The sequence below is a fragment of the Myxine glutinosa genome, chromosome 1 (genome assembly GCF_964187855.1).
Source record: "Myxine glutinosa chromosome 1, kmMyxGlut1.1, whole genome shotgun sequence".
NCBI classification, from domain to species: domain Eukaryota; kingdom Metazoa; phylum Chordata; class Myxini; order Myxiniformes; family Myxinidae; genus Myxine; species Myxine glutinosa.
Genome location: NC_136261.1, coordinates 5886937 through 5901914, shown reverse-complemented (window position 1 = coordinate 5901914; position 14978 = coordinate 5886937). Strand labels below are relative to the sequence as shown.

At 49.6% G+C, this 14978-nt stretch overlaps 2 protein-coding genes across 2 annotated transcripts in view; both read left to right on the top strand.

Moving 5' to 3' along the window:
- Window positions 1-14978, top strand: part of LOC137416241 (DNA-directed RNA polymerases I, II, and III subunit RPABC3) — an 890838-nt gene that overhangs the window by 153423 nt on the left and 722437 nt on the right. The gene's annotated exons all lie outside the window — the stretch shown is intronic.
- LOC137421032 (C-Jun-amino-terminal kinase-interacting protein 1) overlaps window positions 1-14978 on the top strand; it is a 92261-nt gene that overhangs the window by 64532 nt on the left and 12751 nt on the right. The window contains exon 9 of the mRNA XM_068106688.2: window positions 1853-1960. Coding sequence (XP_067962789.1) covers window positions 1853-1960 — 108 coding nt within the window. The remainder of the gene's footprint in view (window positions 1-1852; window positions 1961-14978) is intronic.

Below are 14978 nucleotides of genomic sequence, written 5' to 3'. Positions count from 1 at the left end.
TGTGCTGGTTTGGTGTAGATCTAGAATCAGATCTGTGTGCTGGTTTGGTGTAGATCCAGAATCAGATCTGTGTGCTGGTTTGGGTGTAGATGTAGCAGCAGATCTGTTTGCTGGTTTGGTGTAGATCAAGAATCAGACCTGTGTGATGGTTTGGGTGTAGATCTAGAATCAGACCGCTGTGATGGTTTGGGTGTAGATCCAGCAGCAGATCTGTGTGTTGGTTTGGTGTAGATCTAGAATCAGACCTGTGTGATGGTTTGGATGTAGATCTAGATTCGGTCTGCTGTGATGGTTTGTGTGTTTATCCAGAATCAGACCTGTGTGATGGTTTGGGTGTGGATCTAGAATTGGACCGCTGTGATGGTTTGGGTGTTGATCAAGAATCAGACCTATGTGATGGTTTGGGTGTTTATCTAGAATCAGACCGGTGTGATGGTTTGGGTGTTGATCAAGAATCAGACCTATGTGATGGTTTGGGTGTTTATCTAGAATCAGACCGCTGTGATGGTTTGGGTGTGGATCTAGAATCAGACCGCTGTGATGGTTTGGGTGTGGTTCTAGAATTGGACCACTGTGATGGTTTGGGTGTTGATCTAGAATCAGATCTGTGTGATGGTTTGGGTGTGGATCTAGAATCAGACCACTGTGATGGTTTGGGTGTTGATCTAGAATCAGATCTGTGTGATGGTTTGGGTGTGGATCTAGAATCAGATCTGTGTGATGGTTTGGGTGTTGATCTAGAATCAGATCTGTGTGATGGTTTGGGTGTGGATCTAGAATCAGACCACTGTGATGGTTTGGGTGTTGATCTAGAATCAGATCTGTGTGATGGTTTGGGTGTGGATCTAGAATCAGATCTGTGTGATGGTTTGGGTGTGGTTCTAGAATCAGACCTGTGTGATGGTTTGGGTGTGGATCTAGAATCAGATCTGTGTGATGGTTTGGGTGTGGTTCTAGAATCAGACCTGTGTGATGGTTTGGGTGTGGTTCTAGAATCAGACCGCTGTGACGATTTGGGTGTTGATTTAGAATCGGACGGCTGTGATGTTTTGTGTGTTTATCCAGAATCAGACCTATGTGATGGTTTGGGTGTTTATCTAGAATCAGACCGGTGTGATGGTTTGGGTGTGGATCTAGAATCAGACCTGTGTGATGGTTTGGGTATGGATCTAGAATCAGACCTGTGTGATGGTTTGGGTGTTGATCTACATTCAGACCACTGTGATGGTTTGGGTGTTGATCTTGAATCAGACTGCTGTGATGGTTTGGGCGTTGATCTAGAATCAGACCTGTGTGATGGTTTGGGTGTTGATCTAGATTCAGACCGCTGTGATGGTTTGGGTGTTGCTCTAGAATCGGACCGCTGTGATGGTTTGGGTGTGGATCTAGAATCAGACCGCTGTGATCGTTTGGGTGTTGATCTCGAATCAGACCTTTGTGATGGTTTGGGTGTTGATCTAGCATTAGACCTCTGTGATGGTTTGGGTGTTGATCGAGAATCTGACCTATGTGATGGTTTGGGTGTTGATCTAGAAGCAGACCGCTGTGATGGTTTGGGGGTTGATCTAGAATCAGACCGCTGTGATGGTTTGGGTGTTGATCTAGAAGCAGACCGCTGTGATGTTTTGGGTGTTGATCTAGAATCAGACCGCTGTGATGGTTTGGGTGTTGATCTCGAATCAGACTGCTGTGATTGTTTGGGTTTGGATCTAGCTTCAGACCTTTGTGATGGTATGGGTTTTGATCTAGAATCAGACCTGTGTGATGGTTTGGGTGTTGATCTAGAAGCAGACCGCTGTGATGGTTTGGGTGTTGATCTGTCACACTGTTTCACTATCTGGTGTGGGTGCAGATTGCCCTGGCTCGAAGGATGACTGTACACCTGAAACCACCATCCCTATGCACTTTGGAGATAAACAGCCAAGGTATCCGGCTTGTGCTCAAGGCAGGATCCTTTCAGGTACCTTGTCATGTTTCTCACTAATCCATCCTTACTAATTCTTTCATAGTCAGGTTTCGTGGACACGAGGCGTACCTACATGTCGCTTTACTGATGGGTTTAATCAAACTACAGAATGTTGCATTTCGCATATTTTATGCCTTTCTGTGAATCTCAATGAGGATGTAAATTGAAATGAAAAACAAAAAAAATCGAACACGTGGTTGATGTAGATGCTGTACCTCCTTTCTGGTACCTTGTCTGGTTGTTGTTTGTGTGCTCCTTCCCTGTACTATAAGGTTTTGTGGTGCTTCGAGAAGTATTATTACGAAATATAATTTTTGTGCTCCTCCAGTTTCCTTCTAAAGAGTTTCTGCTGTCGTGTAATAATAAATGTTACCTTTGGAACTTCTGCATCAAGCTCCCATTCCCGCCTTCTTCTCCAATCCTTCAAAGAGGACATTTTTTAAACAGGAATCTTTGGGATGAAACGGACACAAACTCGATTATTAGCTTTCCAACCAAGTGAATTGTTGACGAGCTTTTCAACCAAGTAAATATATTATTAGCTTTCCAATCAAGTAAATATAATATTAGCTTTCCAACCAAGTAAATATTGTTACGGATACGGAGTACGGCTCTTCCCCTTAGCAAGAGGTGGTCAGCCCCTTGTCTTGTTAAGCTGACCATCTCCGCTCCTGGTACTTGTAACGCTCTCCCGCGGGATGGAACGGATCAGGGTTATGGGTCCAGGGTTTATCCCGAATACCTTTATCCATACCTCCGCAGAACAGGGAGGCAAGTACCGCGCGAACCCCGGTATTAGATGTTATAATTGCCGAGCGGATTAGCAGCCCGTGGCTCGAGCCATTAACAAAAACTAGACCCGATTCTGAACGTTGGCCAAATCGTGCCACAGGTGTTCAATGTGGAAACCTCTAAAACGAACGGATGTGAAGAAAAGGCAGAGTAAGGAGGAACAGGAATTTATTACTACTATTTACACAATCAAAGGAACCAAGGAGAAGGAAAGAAACGAAAATAATTTACAGAAGAGGAAGACACAGTGCAATTCTACTTATCTATACAGTCTTACTTAAACCCCAGGACAACACAGACAAACAGACGACAATCAGACTTACACGAAAGCGGAATAGCAGGCAGGAATGACTGGAAGAAGGGATGAGAAGGCCCAGGCAGACGGTAGGCGTCGAGGTCCAGCTCCAGGAGTCGACTCGCATCGTGCCGGGAAAACCTTGGCAGGCAGCGAGCGCGTATCGTTCACCGCGGGCTGACGTTGCATATAGCGATGGGACTGGGATGCTCCGTCTATAACAAATCGCTCGTGTCAACTCTCTCTCCCTTGAACAAGATGCCAGTTCGTCGTGCACTCCAGGTCCTTCCCCTCTCGTCGGTACCTTCTCAAGCGTCTCTCTCTCAAGCAACTCTTGAACCCTCTCACTCAACTGGCCAAGCAGTCCCTCGTAGCCGTTTTTATTGCTCGTCTTGGAATCAAGCCGGCGGCTCTGATGACATGCCTACTGGTTGGCTGGTTGGCCGGTAAGGGCTTGCTGACTCCACCTCCGATGACGAGTCGACGTGCCACACCTTGTTCTGGCGGCTCCGCCCCCTCCTTCCTTGGCTTGACCGCATGGCTAATGGCGGTTTGGGGCCAACAACCGCATCAAGGCAAAGAGCAGCGAACGCTGCTGGCAAACGAAGTACTGGGGCCTATATCTTATTTGATTCGGTGCAATGCAGTGTCAACTAATGGGCAACAGAGCCTTATACTGACATAGAATAAGAAATAACTATTTTGAAGGATATATGATTTTCCACGTGCATGCGATGGACTAACTAAGGGGACGACCGTTGACCTTTACACAAATGGAGGTATTTACAAGAATTACTACGAGAGGGTCATATTTACAAACACAGGATTCTCAAATCCGTTACAATATATTATTATTTTTCCAACCAAGTAAATATATTATTATCTTTTCAACCAAGTAAATATATTATTAGCTTTCCAACCAAGTAAATATATTATTAGCTTTCCAACCAAGTTAATTGTTGACGAGCTTTCCAACCAAGTAAATATATTATTAGCTTTCCAACCAAGTAAATATATTATTAGCTTTCCAACCAAGTAAATATATTATTCGCTTTCCAACCAAGTTAATTGTTGACGAGCTTTCCAACCAAGTAAATATATTATTAGCTTTCCAACCAAGTAAATATATTATTCGCTTTCCAACCAAGTAAATATATTATTCGCTTTCCAACCAAGTAAATATATTATTATCTTTCCAACCAAGTAAATATATTATTAGCTTTCCAACCAAGTAAATATATTATTCGCTTTCCAACCAAGTTAATTGTTGACGAGCTTTCCAACCAAGTAAATATATTATTAGATTTCCAACCAAATAAATATATTATTATCTTTCCAACCAAGTAAATACATTATTAGCTTTCCAACAAAGTAAATATATTATGAGCTTTCCAACCAATAAATATATTATTAGCTTTCCAACCAAGTAAATATGTTGTTTGCTTTCCAACCAAGTAAATATATTATTAGCTTTCCAACCAAGTAAATATATTATTAGCTTTCCAACCAAGTAAATACATTATTAGCTTTTCAACCAAGTAAATATATTATTAGCTTTCCAACCAAGTGAATATATTATTAGCTTTCCAACCAAGTAAATACATTATTAGCTTTTCAACCAAGTAAATATATTATTAGCTTTCCAACCAAGTAAATATATTATTAGCTTTCCAACCAAGTAAATATATTATTAGCTTTCCAACCAAGTAAATATATTATTATCTTTCCAACCAAGTAAATATTGTTGCGGTTCTGAGAATGTGCATATACCATCATTGAAGGTTAAAGGTTTGCCCCCATAGTTAGTCCACATGCAACACGTAGGCCACCTTAGAACATTAGTTATGTCATAGTATGTGTGAGAATGAGGCCATTTCCAATAGCGATAACCGCGTTGTGTAAAAGAAGTAAGCTTAGGTCCCATTCATTTTGCGGCCCACCCTCCAAATCGACCTCATTGGGCAGCATCCATCCCGCGCCCTGATTCGGCTAATCCACCTCTTTTGCCAGCAGCTTTTGCTGCTGGCAAGGGTTTTCACTCAAAACCAGCCAAATGCCACGAGGTAGGCCTGGAAAGGGGGAGGAGCGCGAGGTTGGGGTGTGGCCACGTCAAGCAGCACGTCAAAGGCGGAGCCGGTAAGAGCCAACAACCAACCAGGGCTCGGGTGAAATGGCGTGAGGGGCATGGTAAGAGCGTGGCTGGCAAGTTTCAGAGGGTTCACTGGGCGGCGCTATTTAAACGCGCGCATAAAGCCCTTGTACAGGACTGATGAGCGAAGGGCTTTGTATAAGAGGACTGAAGGAATTGCGCTTTACCAAGAGGATTGCCCTTATGAGAGAACTGCACAACAGGACTCGTGTGAAATAGCTTGCAAAGGACTCGTGAGGAGGAACGCATTAAGAAACGCGTTCGAGCTGTCGATTATTACGTACGCGGCCAAGCCGCGAGTGTAACCGCCGAGCCATCCTATAGTTGCCCTCTAATGATCCCGTGCTCGCCAAACGACACGAGGAGAGTTCCTGGCCGCTGACGCCTGACCATCTGCTTCACGGTACGAGTAGGGGACCGGAGTGAGCTGCCTGGACGCCATCATCCTGGGACCATCAACCCGACCACCTACATCCCCATGTGAGTGTGTCTGTGTGTGACGGGCCCGTTTGTCCAGAGATAAGTTAAGACTGAATAAGCTTCACTGTGTGTTCTTCTCCTCCTTCCTGTACAAATTATTAATAAACCAATCTGTTCTTCCTGTTTCTTCCTAATTTGACCATATCAGTCCTTTCATTCCATTGGGTAAGCGTGGCACGATTCGGAACCGCTCAAATCGTGTTAGTTCTTGTTAACGGCTCGGATCACGGCTCGCTGTCGCTCGGCGTTTCCACTACAACCGTGGTTCGGGCGGGGTTATTTCCTTGCTTCCCGGGAGGCGTTGGTAATTAGGTATTAGGAATTCGGCCTACGACCCTACCCAACGCTGACCAGAAGGAACGTCATAGCCCCGGATCACGTCGGCTAGTAAAAAGACAAAGGGATTAATCCCCCCTTGGTAACGGGAAGGGCCGACGTTGAGATCCGCAACATCTGGTGTCAGGAGTGGGATTGGACCCGAAGTGCGCCTAACGCACTCAAAATTACGAGCGGCCGAAATTTTATTACAATCCAAATTGAAATCGTGCCATGGATAGCCAAGACGGTCGGATGCCGGTGGGGGTAAATGAGGGAGTAGAAGAGGAATTAGAGTCAACCCAGGACCCTCGGGAAGAATGGGAAGAAGAGGAGCGCATTGAGGAGGGTGCAGCAGTAGGGGTGGCAGGCGAAGAAAATGGCGGCGCCTCGCACATGGTGACGAGGGCCGCGCCCGCTGCGCAAATGGGGGTGATAGATATACAGGCCTTCATGGCGCAGATACAGGCAGCCATAAAAATGGAGGGGGTCAAATCAAAAAGAGAAATAATTGACGCCCAAAAGAATGACATAAATAAATTGGAAAAAAAATGGGGGACCAAATGAAGGAAATGGGGGGGCCAAATGAAGGAAATGGGGGGCCAATTGAAGGATATGGGTGGCCAAATGAAAGAAATGAAAGAGGGGTTAGTGGGGTTGAAAAACAGGATGGCCACCCAAGAGAATCAAATGGAAGGAGTGAAGGATGGGTTAACAGGGTTGGAAAACAAAATGGGGGGCCAATTGAGGGAAATGGGGTATAAATCCGCCCGGGAAATAAAACAGATGGGGGATCGATTAGAGGAGGTAAAAAACGTGCTGGAAAGTAAAATGGATGCCCAAAAGAACGAATTGGAACAAATGAGGGTGGCATCCAGGAGGGAAATAGAAGAAATGGGGGAGGACATAAGGCGGGGGTTGAGCGAAGAGGTCGCGGGGGTACGCGACGAGGTAAAGCAGTGCGAGGAGCGCGTGGAGAAGGAGGTGAGGAAGAGTACAGCTAGGTTACAAGGGGGTATAGAGGAGTTGACGCGGGAAGTAGAGAAGCTGACGGTGGGACAGAAAGAGTTAGGGGAGCAAGTGGGTAAGAACACGGACGTGATAGGGGGGCTGAAATCAGCACAGAGGGAAATTAAGAAAGAGCTTATAGCGACGAAGAAAGGATGTCAGATGGTACACGAGGGACTGACAAAGAGGTTGGATGAGGTAGTAGAGACGTTGAGGGTGAGGGAATGAGAACTCAGGACCCATATAGAGACGACCAAAGTGGCCTTAGAAGAAGAAATTGTGGGGGCGCAATGGGAAATAGAGGAGGTGTGAAAAAGCTGAATGTCTCAACTCTGTGTTTGCCTCTAAATCTTGTGTCCCAAACCCATCCCTCTCTGTACCCACCGTACCCAGTCATACCCAGCTGCTCCTGGACTCTGTGTCCTTTCCTCCTGACAAGGTGGAAAAGTTTCTGTCAACCCTCGACTCTGATTCTGCAACTGGACCTGACGGCATCAGCCCACGGGTCCTAAAATCTTGTTCTTCCGCTCTTTCACTCCCTCTCTCTGTTCTCTTCACACTCTCTTTTGCTCAAGGTCATCTGCCATCTGCTTGGAAATCTGCCAACATCACCGCTTTGCACAAAAAAGGTGCAAAAACAGATCCCAGCAACTACAGACCAATCAGCCTTCTCTCAATTATCAGTAAAGTCATGGAATCCATCATTGCTTCAGATATGAAATCTTTCCTCTTCTCCAATGGCTTGATCTCTGATCATCAATTTGGTTTCAGACCTGGTCACTCTACTCTGGACATGCTGCTACTGCTTTCTCCGCAATGGATGGAGGTCCTCAATGCCAAACAGGAAATTAGAGCTGTCTCCCTTGACATATCACGTGCCTTCGATACGGTCTGGCACCCCGCTCTGCTCACCAAACTCTCCTCTGTTGGTATCCATGGAAATCTCCACGCATGGCTGGCGGACTTCCTCTCTAGTCGTAGTCAACGTGTGGCCCTGAATGGGTTTCTCTCATCTCCTCTTCCTGTTCAGGCTGGAGTTCCCCAAGGCAGTGTTCTGGGCCCTGTGCTTTTTCTGGTCTTCATCAATGATCTCTCCGACTCTCTTGAAAATCCTCTCTATCTCTTTGCTGATGACTCTACTCTCTGTCGCTCCATTCTTCATCCCTCAGATCGGCAGTCTGCAGCCTCCTCACTCTCTGCAGACCTTGACAAAATCACAGACTGGGCAAACAAGTGGAACATGTCTTTCAATCCTGACAAATCTCACACTCTTACGATGTCTCTCCGAAAAGATCGACTGGACAACCCTCCCATCTACTTTCTGAATAATCCTCTCCAAGAAGTTATTTCACTCAAACTTTTGGGTCTCTCTATCTGCCATGATCTTTCCTGGGAAAACCACATTTCAAATCTGGCCTCCAAAGCCAGTCGCCGACTGGGCATCCTCCGTCGTGCGAAGTCCTTCCTTGGCACACCTGAGCTCCTCACCATGTACAAGGCTTTCACCCGCAGCTCAATGGAATACTGCTCTCCCCTCTGGGCTGGTGCTCCTGCCTCACACCTAGCTCATCTTCACGCTGTTGAAAGCAAAGCATTCAGAATCATTGGAATCTCCCGCGATGAAGCTAACTCCAAGGGCCTCTCACTCACTCACCGCAGGCAGGTTGGTGGTCTTTCCGTCTTCTACCGACTCCTTTCTGGCCTTGCCCCCCCCAGCTCTCTCTGGGCTCTGTCCCGCAAATATTCCTACAGGTCGCACAAGATCTGCCTGCAACCCTCTTATGGTTAAACTGCCAAAATCAAGACTCTCTGCTCACCTTCACTCCTTCATTCCTCTTTTCTCTCGCCTCTGGAACAAACTCCCTCACTCTCTTCAATCCCACCCCACCCACCAGGTCTTTAAAACAGCTGTTCACCACCATCTCTTAGCTTCCCCCATCCAAAACCTTGATCTTTTCTATCCCCGATAATTTCACCCCAATTCCACTTTTTGAAATACCAACTTCTGTCCTGTAAGTCCTTGGTGTCCTTGTGTTTTATACTTCTCCAACCCCCCCCCCCCCCTTCCCACGCCTCCTCCCCCCAAGCCCTCTCCCTCCCACACATCTCCCTGCTCTTAAATGTTGTGTGCTCTCAAGTGTTTGTGTGCTTCCCATTCTCTTGTCTTCCGCTCCCTCTTTTTATATATTTTGTTTGTCTGGTTGATTTGTTGGTGAAGTAAATGTCAGCTCTTTCACGAGCCTCGATTCAGTATACAAAAAAAAAAAAGGTGAAACAAAAGTTGGAGGAGGTAGAAGAAGGGGTGAGTGAAATTAAAAAGAGACGGAGGGAGACTAAAAATGAAATAAAGGAGGATGTGATGGAATTTGTACAAGGTCTGTGCTCACATCGTGATGACGTGCTTGCTAACCAAATAAAGAGTTTGCAGGTGGCGGAGGAGGAGCGAAGAGGAAGAAGCGCCGAACTGAGTGGCAATAATGTCGGAAATGTGTATGGTGTGAGGGGAGAGGGGAGGTTCAACGAGCTTGGGAGTTGGCATAGACCTGGGCGTTCGTGAGAGGCCAATGGTGAGGTGTGCGACTGGTCCGGAGTGCGTGGAGAGAGAGTGTGTGCAGGGATGTCCGACCATGGGGAGTGTGAGAGGTGTTGGTGAGCAGGGGCGTGCAGGAATGGAATGGGTAGCGGGTTGCGAGGAGGCGACCCAAGCATCGACACCGACAGGGGTACTTTTTAGAGGGACGGGGGACGCATGCGAGCCCCCCGGGAATAGTGTGCTGTGGGGGCCCGAACGGTTCGGCCCCGCGCTAAGTCCGCAGGGAACGACGCACGGGGTCCGGCCTCCGGGCGGCCATAAGGTTCCACTCGTGCCGTATGATGGCAAGAGTGATTTGAGGGCGTACCTGGCGCAATTCGACCATGTGTGCAGGGGGAACGGTTGGAATCCGGACGAAGGTGGAGTACACCTTGTGGGGGCACTGCGCGGCATGGCGGCGGAGGTTCTGATGGCCTTACCACCGGGTGCTATCACCCTGCCAGACCTCAGTGCGGCCTTAATTAATAGATTCGGCGTAGAACAGCAGAGCGAGCTTGTTAAAGCTCAGCTTGCGGTGCGAAAAAGAAAGCCCCAGGAGACCATCGGGGAGCTTGTATATGATATTCGCCGCGCAGTTGGGATCGCACATGCAGACATGGCAGTGGCCGCCCAGGAAAGCCTGGCGTTGGATCATTTCATTCAGGCCTTCCCGGACCCCGAGCTTCGGCAACAGCTCGCCATGTGGCCCCCGCGGACCTTGAGCCAGGCGGCCGACGCTGCGGCCCGTTGGGAAGCAGTGAGGCCCCTGGCCTGGGGAAGCGAGCACCACGCAGTGGAGGTGCGACAGGGAGGGCCTGTGGCGGGTGGCGGCCCCCTGAGGGGGCCCGCCCCCGAAAGGAGCCCTGACCTGGAAAGCATGGTCTGAAGGCTGGTGGACCAGCGCCTGGTGGGATCTGGACCATGGCAGGCGGCTCCGGAGGTGGCCCCCGGTAGGCCACGGACAATTGCCCCAATTAGGACCTACAGGGGGGGGGGGGTAATTTGGAATTCCGGAGGCAGGCACCTTTCGAGGTGAGGTGTTTTAATTGTAGCGGGCTGGGTCACCGTGCGTGGGAGTGTCGAGCTCCGCACCGGGATGGACCCTGGCAGCAGAGACCATCAACTCCACCTCGTACGGGTCAGACTAGCCGACCCCAGACACCCCCCCCTCCCCCCGCCAGGGCCCGGGAAACTAGTAAGTGCCGAGCATACAGGGCCGTGTTCGGTAGTAGGGGATAGTGAAGCACCCTCATTGACGCGACAGGTCATCTATTGTGGCCAAATTGGTACTGGTAGTTTGACGATTCGGTGCAAAATTGCCGGCGTTGGGGTAGACGCCGTAGTGGACACAGGAGCTAGCGCCACGATCATCAGCCCTGTGATCCTTAATTCGAGTGCAGACGGCTGGGGTAAAATCCAGCGTCTGGAAAATCATAGTTTGCAGCTGGCTACCGGGGTAACGGCCCCCATCATAGGGCGTGGTTTTGTAACCCTCAAGTTGGGGTCGGTAAAGAGGGAGATAGAAGTTTGGGTGGCAGAGGTGTGCGACCCATGCCTAATCGGGTTGGATTTGTTGACTGCCAGCGGTTGTAAAATCGATTTGTGCTGGGGGACCCTGCAAGTGGGAATAGATGAGCTGCCATTGGGAGGGGGTGAGCACGGCCGAGAGGATGGAGCTGGAGGCTACTGAGGTCGTGACCATTCCCCCGAGGGCCGAGGCAATAGTGCCGGCCCGATGGTGAGGTCGCCGAACATGGCAGGAGTCCTGCGGCCTAGTCGAACCGTTGGCAGCGCAGTCCATCCCGGGTTTAGTCGTGGGCCGCACCCTCGTAAAAGCGGACGGGCCGGTGGCGGCCGTCCGAGTAATTAATATTAGTACCGAACCATGCACTATAGGACGGGGCACGAAGATAGCCGGCTGCACTCCAGTTAACGAAGTCGCGGCAGTGAGAGGTGAGAACGTCCACCCTAGCCGGCCCCAGAGGGAGTCTTCAAAAAGTACTACTAGGAATTGGCCCGATCCTATTTGTGAGATGGTAAATCGAAGTAGTGTAGAATTAGAGGATACCCAGAGGGAGGCCTTACACAAATTAATTGAATCCCATTTGGATATCTTCTCCTTGTCCTCCGAGGATATTGGACGTACGGGCCTGGTGAAACATGAGATCCACACCAGTGAGGACGGGCCTATTCGTCAGCCTGCCCGACGGCTCCCTTGGAGCAAGAGGGAGGAAGCTGACGAGCAGGTAGAAAAAATGCTCGATGCAGGTGTCATCGCGCCCTCGGGAAGTCCTTGGATGTCACCTGTTGTGTTGGTCAAAAAGAAAGATGGGACCACGCGTTTCTGCGTGGACTATCGCCAGCTGAACAACGTGACACTCAAAGACTCGTATCCCCTGCCAAGAATTGACGATACCCTCGATGCTGTTGCGGGCTCAAATTGGTTCTCAACCTTGGACCTCAAGAGTGGGTATTGGCAGGGGGAGATGGATAGGGCAGGGAAGGAGAAAACGGCATTTTCCACAGGTAAGGGGCTGTATCAGGTCAATGTGATGCCGTTTGGTTTGTGTAACGCCCCCGCCACCTTTGAACGATTGATGAGCATGTACTGGGCGGCATGCCATGGCAGTCATCCCTGGTGTACCTGGATGACATCCTGGTACATGCTAAAACATTCCCCCAAGCCATAGCTAATTTGGACCAGGTGTTTGGGTGCCTCAGACAGGCAGGGTTGAAGCTGAGTCCGAGTAAATGCACTTTGTTTGCTAGAGAGGTGGCCTATCTAGGTCACGTCATTGGTCACGAGGGGGTAAAAACAGACCCAGGCAAAATTACAGCGGTAGAGTAGTGGCCCGCACCACGTACCATCAAGGAGGTGCGGTGATTTTTGGGACTCTGCTCCTACTACCGGTGCTTTGTGGCAAAATTTGCAGAGTTGGCCCGGCCCCTTCACCGGCTTATGGAGAAGGGGACGAGATTTAATTGGACAATGGAGTGCCAAGAGGCCTTCCTAGCATTGAAGGGGTGTTTGACATCCGCACCCATTCCAGCTTACCCCACTAGTGACGGGACATTTACCCTGGACACGGATGCAAGCCAGGAAGGATTAGGCACAGTTTTGTCCCAGACACAGGGGGGCGTGGAGAGAGTGATCGCGTATTATAGTCGGGCCATGAGTAGGCCCGAGCGAAATTATTGCGTCACTCGTAAAGAGTTATTGGCCATGCTGGCTGCCATGAGCCATTTCCACCCGTACTTGTACGGGCAGAAATTTCTGGTTCGAACTGACCATTCCTCTCTGCAATGGCTCCTCCGGTTCAAGGAACCTGAGGGCCAAATTGCAAGGTGGTTGGAAAAGTTGCAGCAGTACGATTTCAGTGTGACCCAAAGGGCCGGGAAGGCCAATGGGAATGCCGATGCACTCTCTCGATGTCCTTGTTTGGGGGAAAACTGTAAATTTTGTGCGAGACACGAGAGGGAGCAATTGGCAGACTCCACCCCTACCCTCGTAGTTCGTGCAACCCGGGTGAGAGGGCCAATTTTGCCACTAACCACAGATGAAGAATTTGGAACTTTGGCTTGGAGCACGGCCCAGCGGGAGGATCCCGTACTGGGACCGGTGTACGAATGGGTCCGATTGGTCAAAAGACCTAATGGGGAAGAGGTCACCCCCCTCGGGGCACCAACAAAGGCATATTGGGCTCAGTGGCAAACCTTGGAATTGAAAGATAACATCTTGTACCGCAAATGGGTGGAGGTTCCCTCTGAGAGAACTTCCTGGCTGGTGATAGTCCCTGATAAATTTAAGAACATCATATTACAGCAGGTGCATGGTACCCACTCCGGCGGCCATTTTGGCAGGACAAAGACAACATCTCGGGTCCGCCGGAGGTTCTATTGGGTAAATATGGGGCGCGATATACAGGACTGTTGTCAGAGATGCGACGCCTGTACTGCTAAAAAGGGACCAGCACGGAGGATGAGGGCCCCCCTTCAATTACACCAGGTGGGGGCCCCCCTTGAGCGGGTGGCTAAGGATATTCTAGGACCACTACCCCGCACCCGCCAAGGTAACAAGTACATCCTCGTTGTAATGGACTATTTCACCAAGTGGCCGGAGGCCTATGCCCTCCCCAACCAAGAAGCCGGGGTGGTGGCACAGGTCTTCGTGGAAGGATTTGTATGTAGGCATGGGATTCCGGAGGAGCTGCACACCGACCAGGGTCGAAATTTTGAAAGCCAATTGTTAAAAGATGTGTGCAGACTCCTGTCAATTAGGAAGACACAGACAACGCCCTTAAGACCTCAATCTGACGGGATGGGGGAAAGGTTCAATCGAACCCTGATACAACAATTGGCGTTATTTACCACCACCTGTCAGGACGACTGGGATGAACATCTCCCGTATTTGTTAATGGCCTACCGAACTAGCCAGCACGGAGCCACCGCATGCAGCCCAGCGTTGCTTATGTATGGGCGGGAGTTGCGGGCTCCTGCCGTCCTGCTATGCGGTCCAGTGCTAGAGTCCACAAATACACCGCCGGGGGTGGGCTATGCACGTCACTTGGAGGAAGGCATGGAGAGAGTCCATGCCTTCGCACGCCTTTGCACGCAGGTACAACCACCGGAGACAGGGGAGTCAGTACACTCCGGGGATGACGATTTGGTTCTTCAATCCCCGGAGGCGGAAGGGAAGGTGTCCCAAACTCACATCACCCTGGCAAGGCCCGGGGGTCGTCCTGTCGCAGATCTGTGACATGGTCATTAGGATCAAAATGGGGCCACGAGCCCTCCCTCGGATCGTCCATGCCGACCGGTTAAGACCCTCGCATGAGGGCGAGCAGGCGCCCTCATGGATCACCTCGGATTTAGAGGCCGAGGCAGGACCCAGTACCTCCAATGACGGGGGCTCATAGTGCAAGAGGACTGGGGGGTGATAGTGGGAGATAGTGTCCGATGTCGAGGGATGGTAGCTCTACCATCCCTCACATTGTGGGGCAAAGGAGCAGTAGATTTATGGGGTTTGGCAGTATGAACTAGCCGAGGGCGGGCTAGGATAATGTTAGGGATTTAGAGAAATGACAGTAGGGACAAGATTTCAGTAGAGACATTGTACAAGTAGTGGGGACGTAGTCAGATTAGATGGATGATAATGACGAGGGAGTGCTTAGTGTAAGGGAAGATGGGGAAAGCACCAGTATTAGAGGGAAATAGTTAGTTAGATGATGCTGTGTGTGTGAGTATGAGGATTAGCTTTAGGCGCAAATGAGGAATTGAGTGAAATTGTTTGTGGATGAACTTGGTGAAATGAGGCATTGGTCGTGAATGGTTGTATGTGAGAGAATCTGTTTATTGGTGAACTTGGTGAAATGAGGCATTGGTCTGGGATGACCGGAGAAAA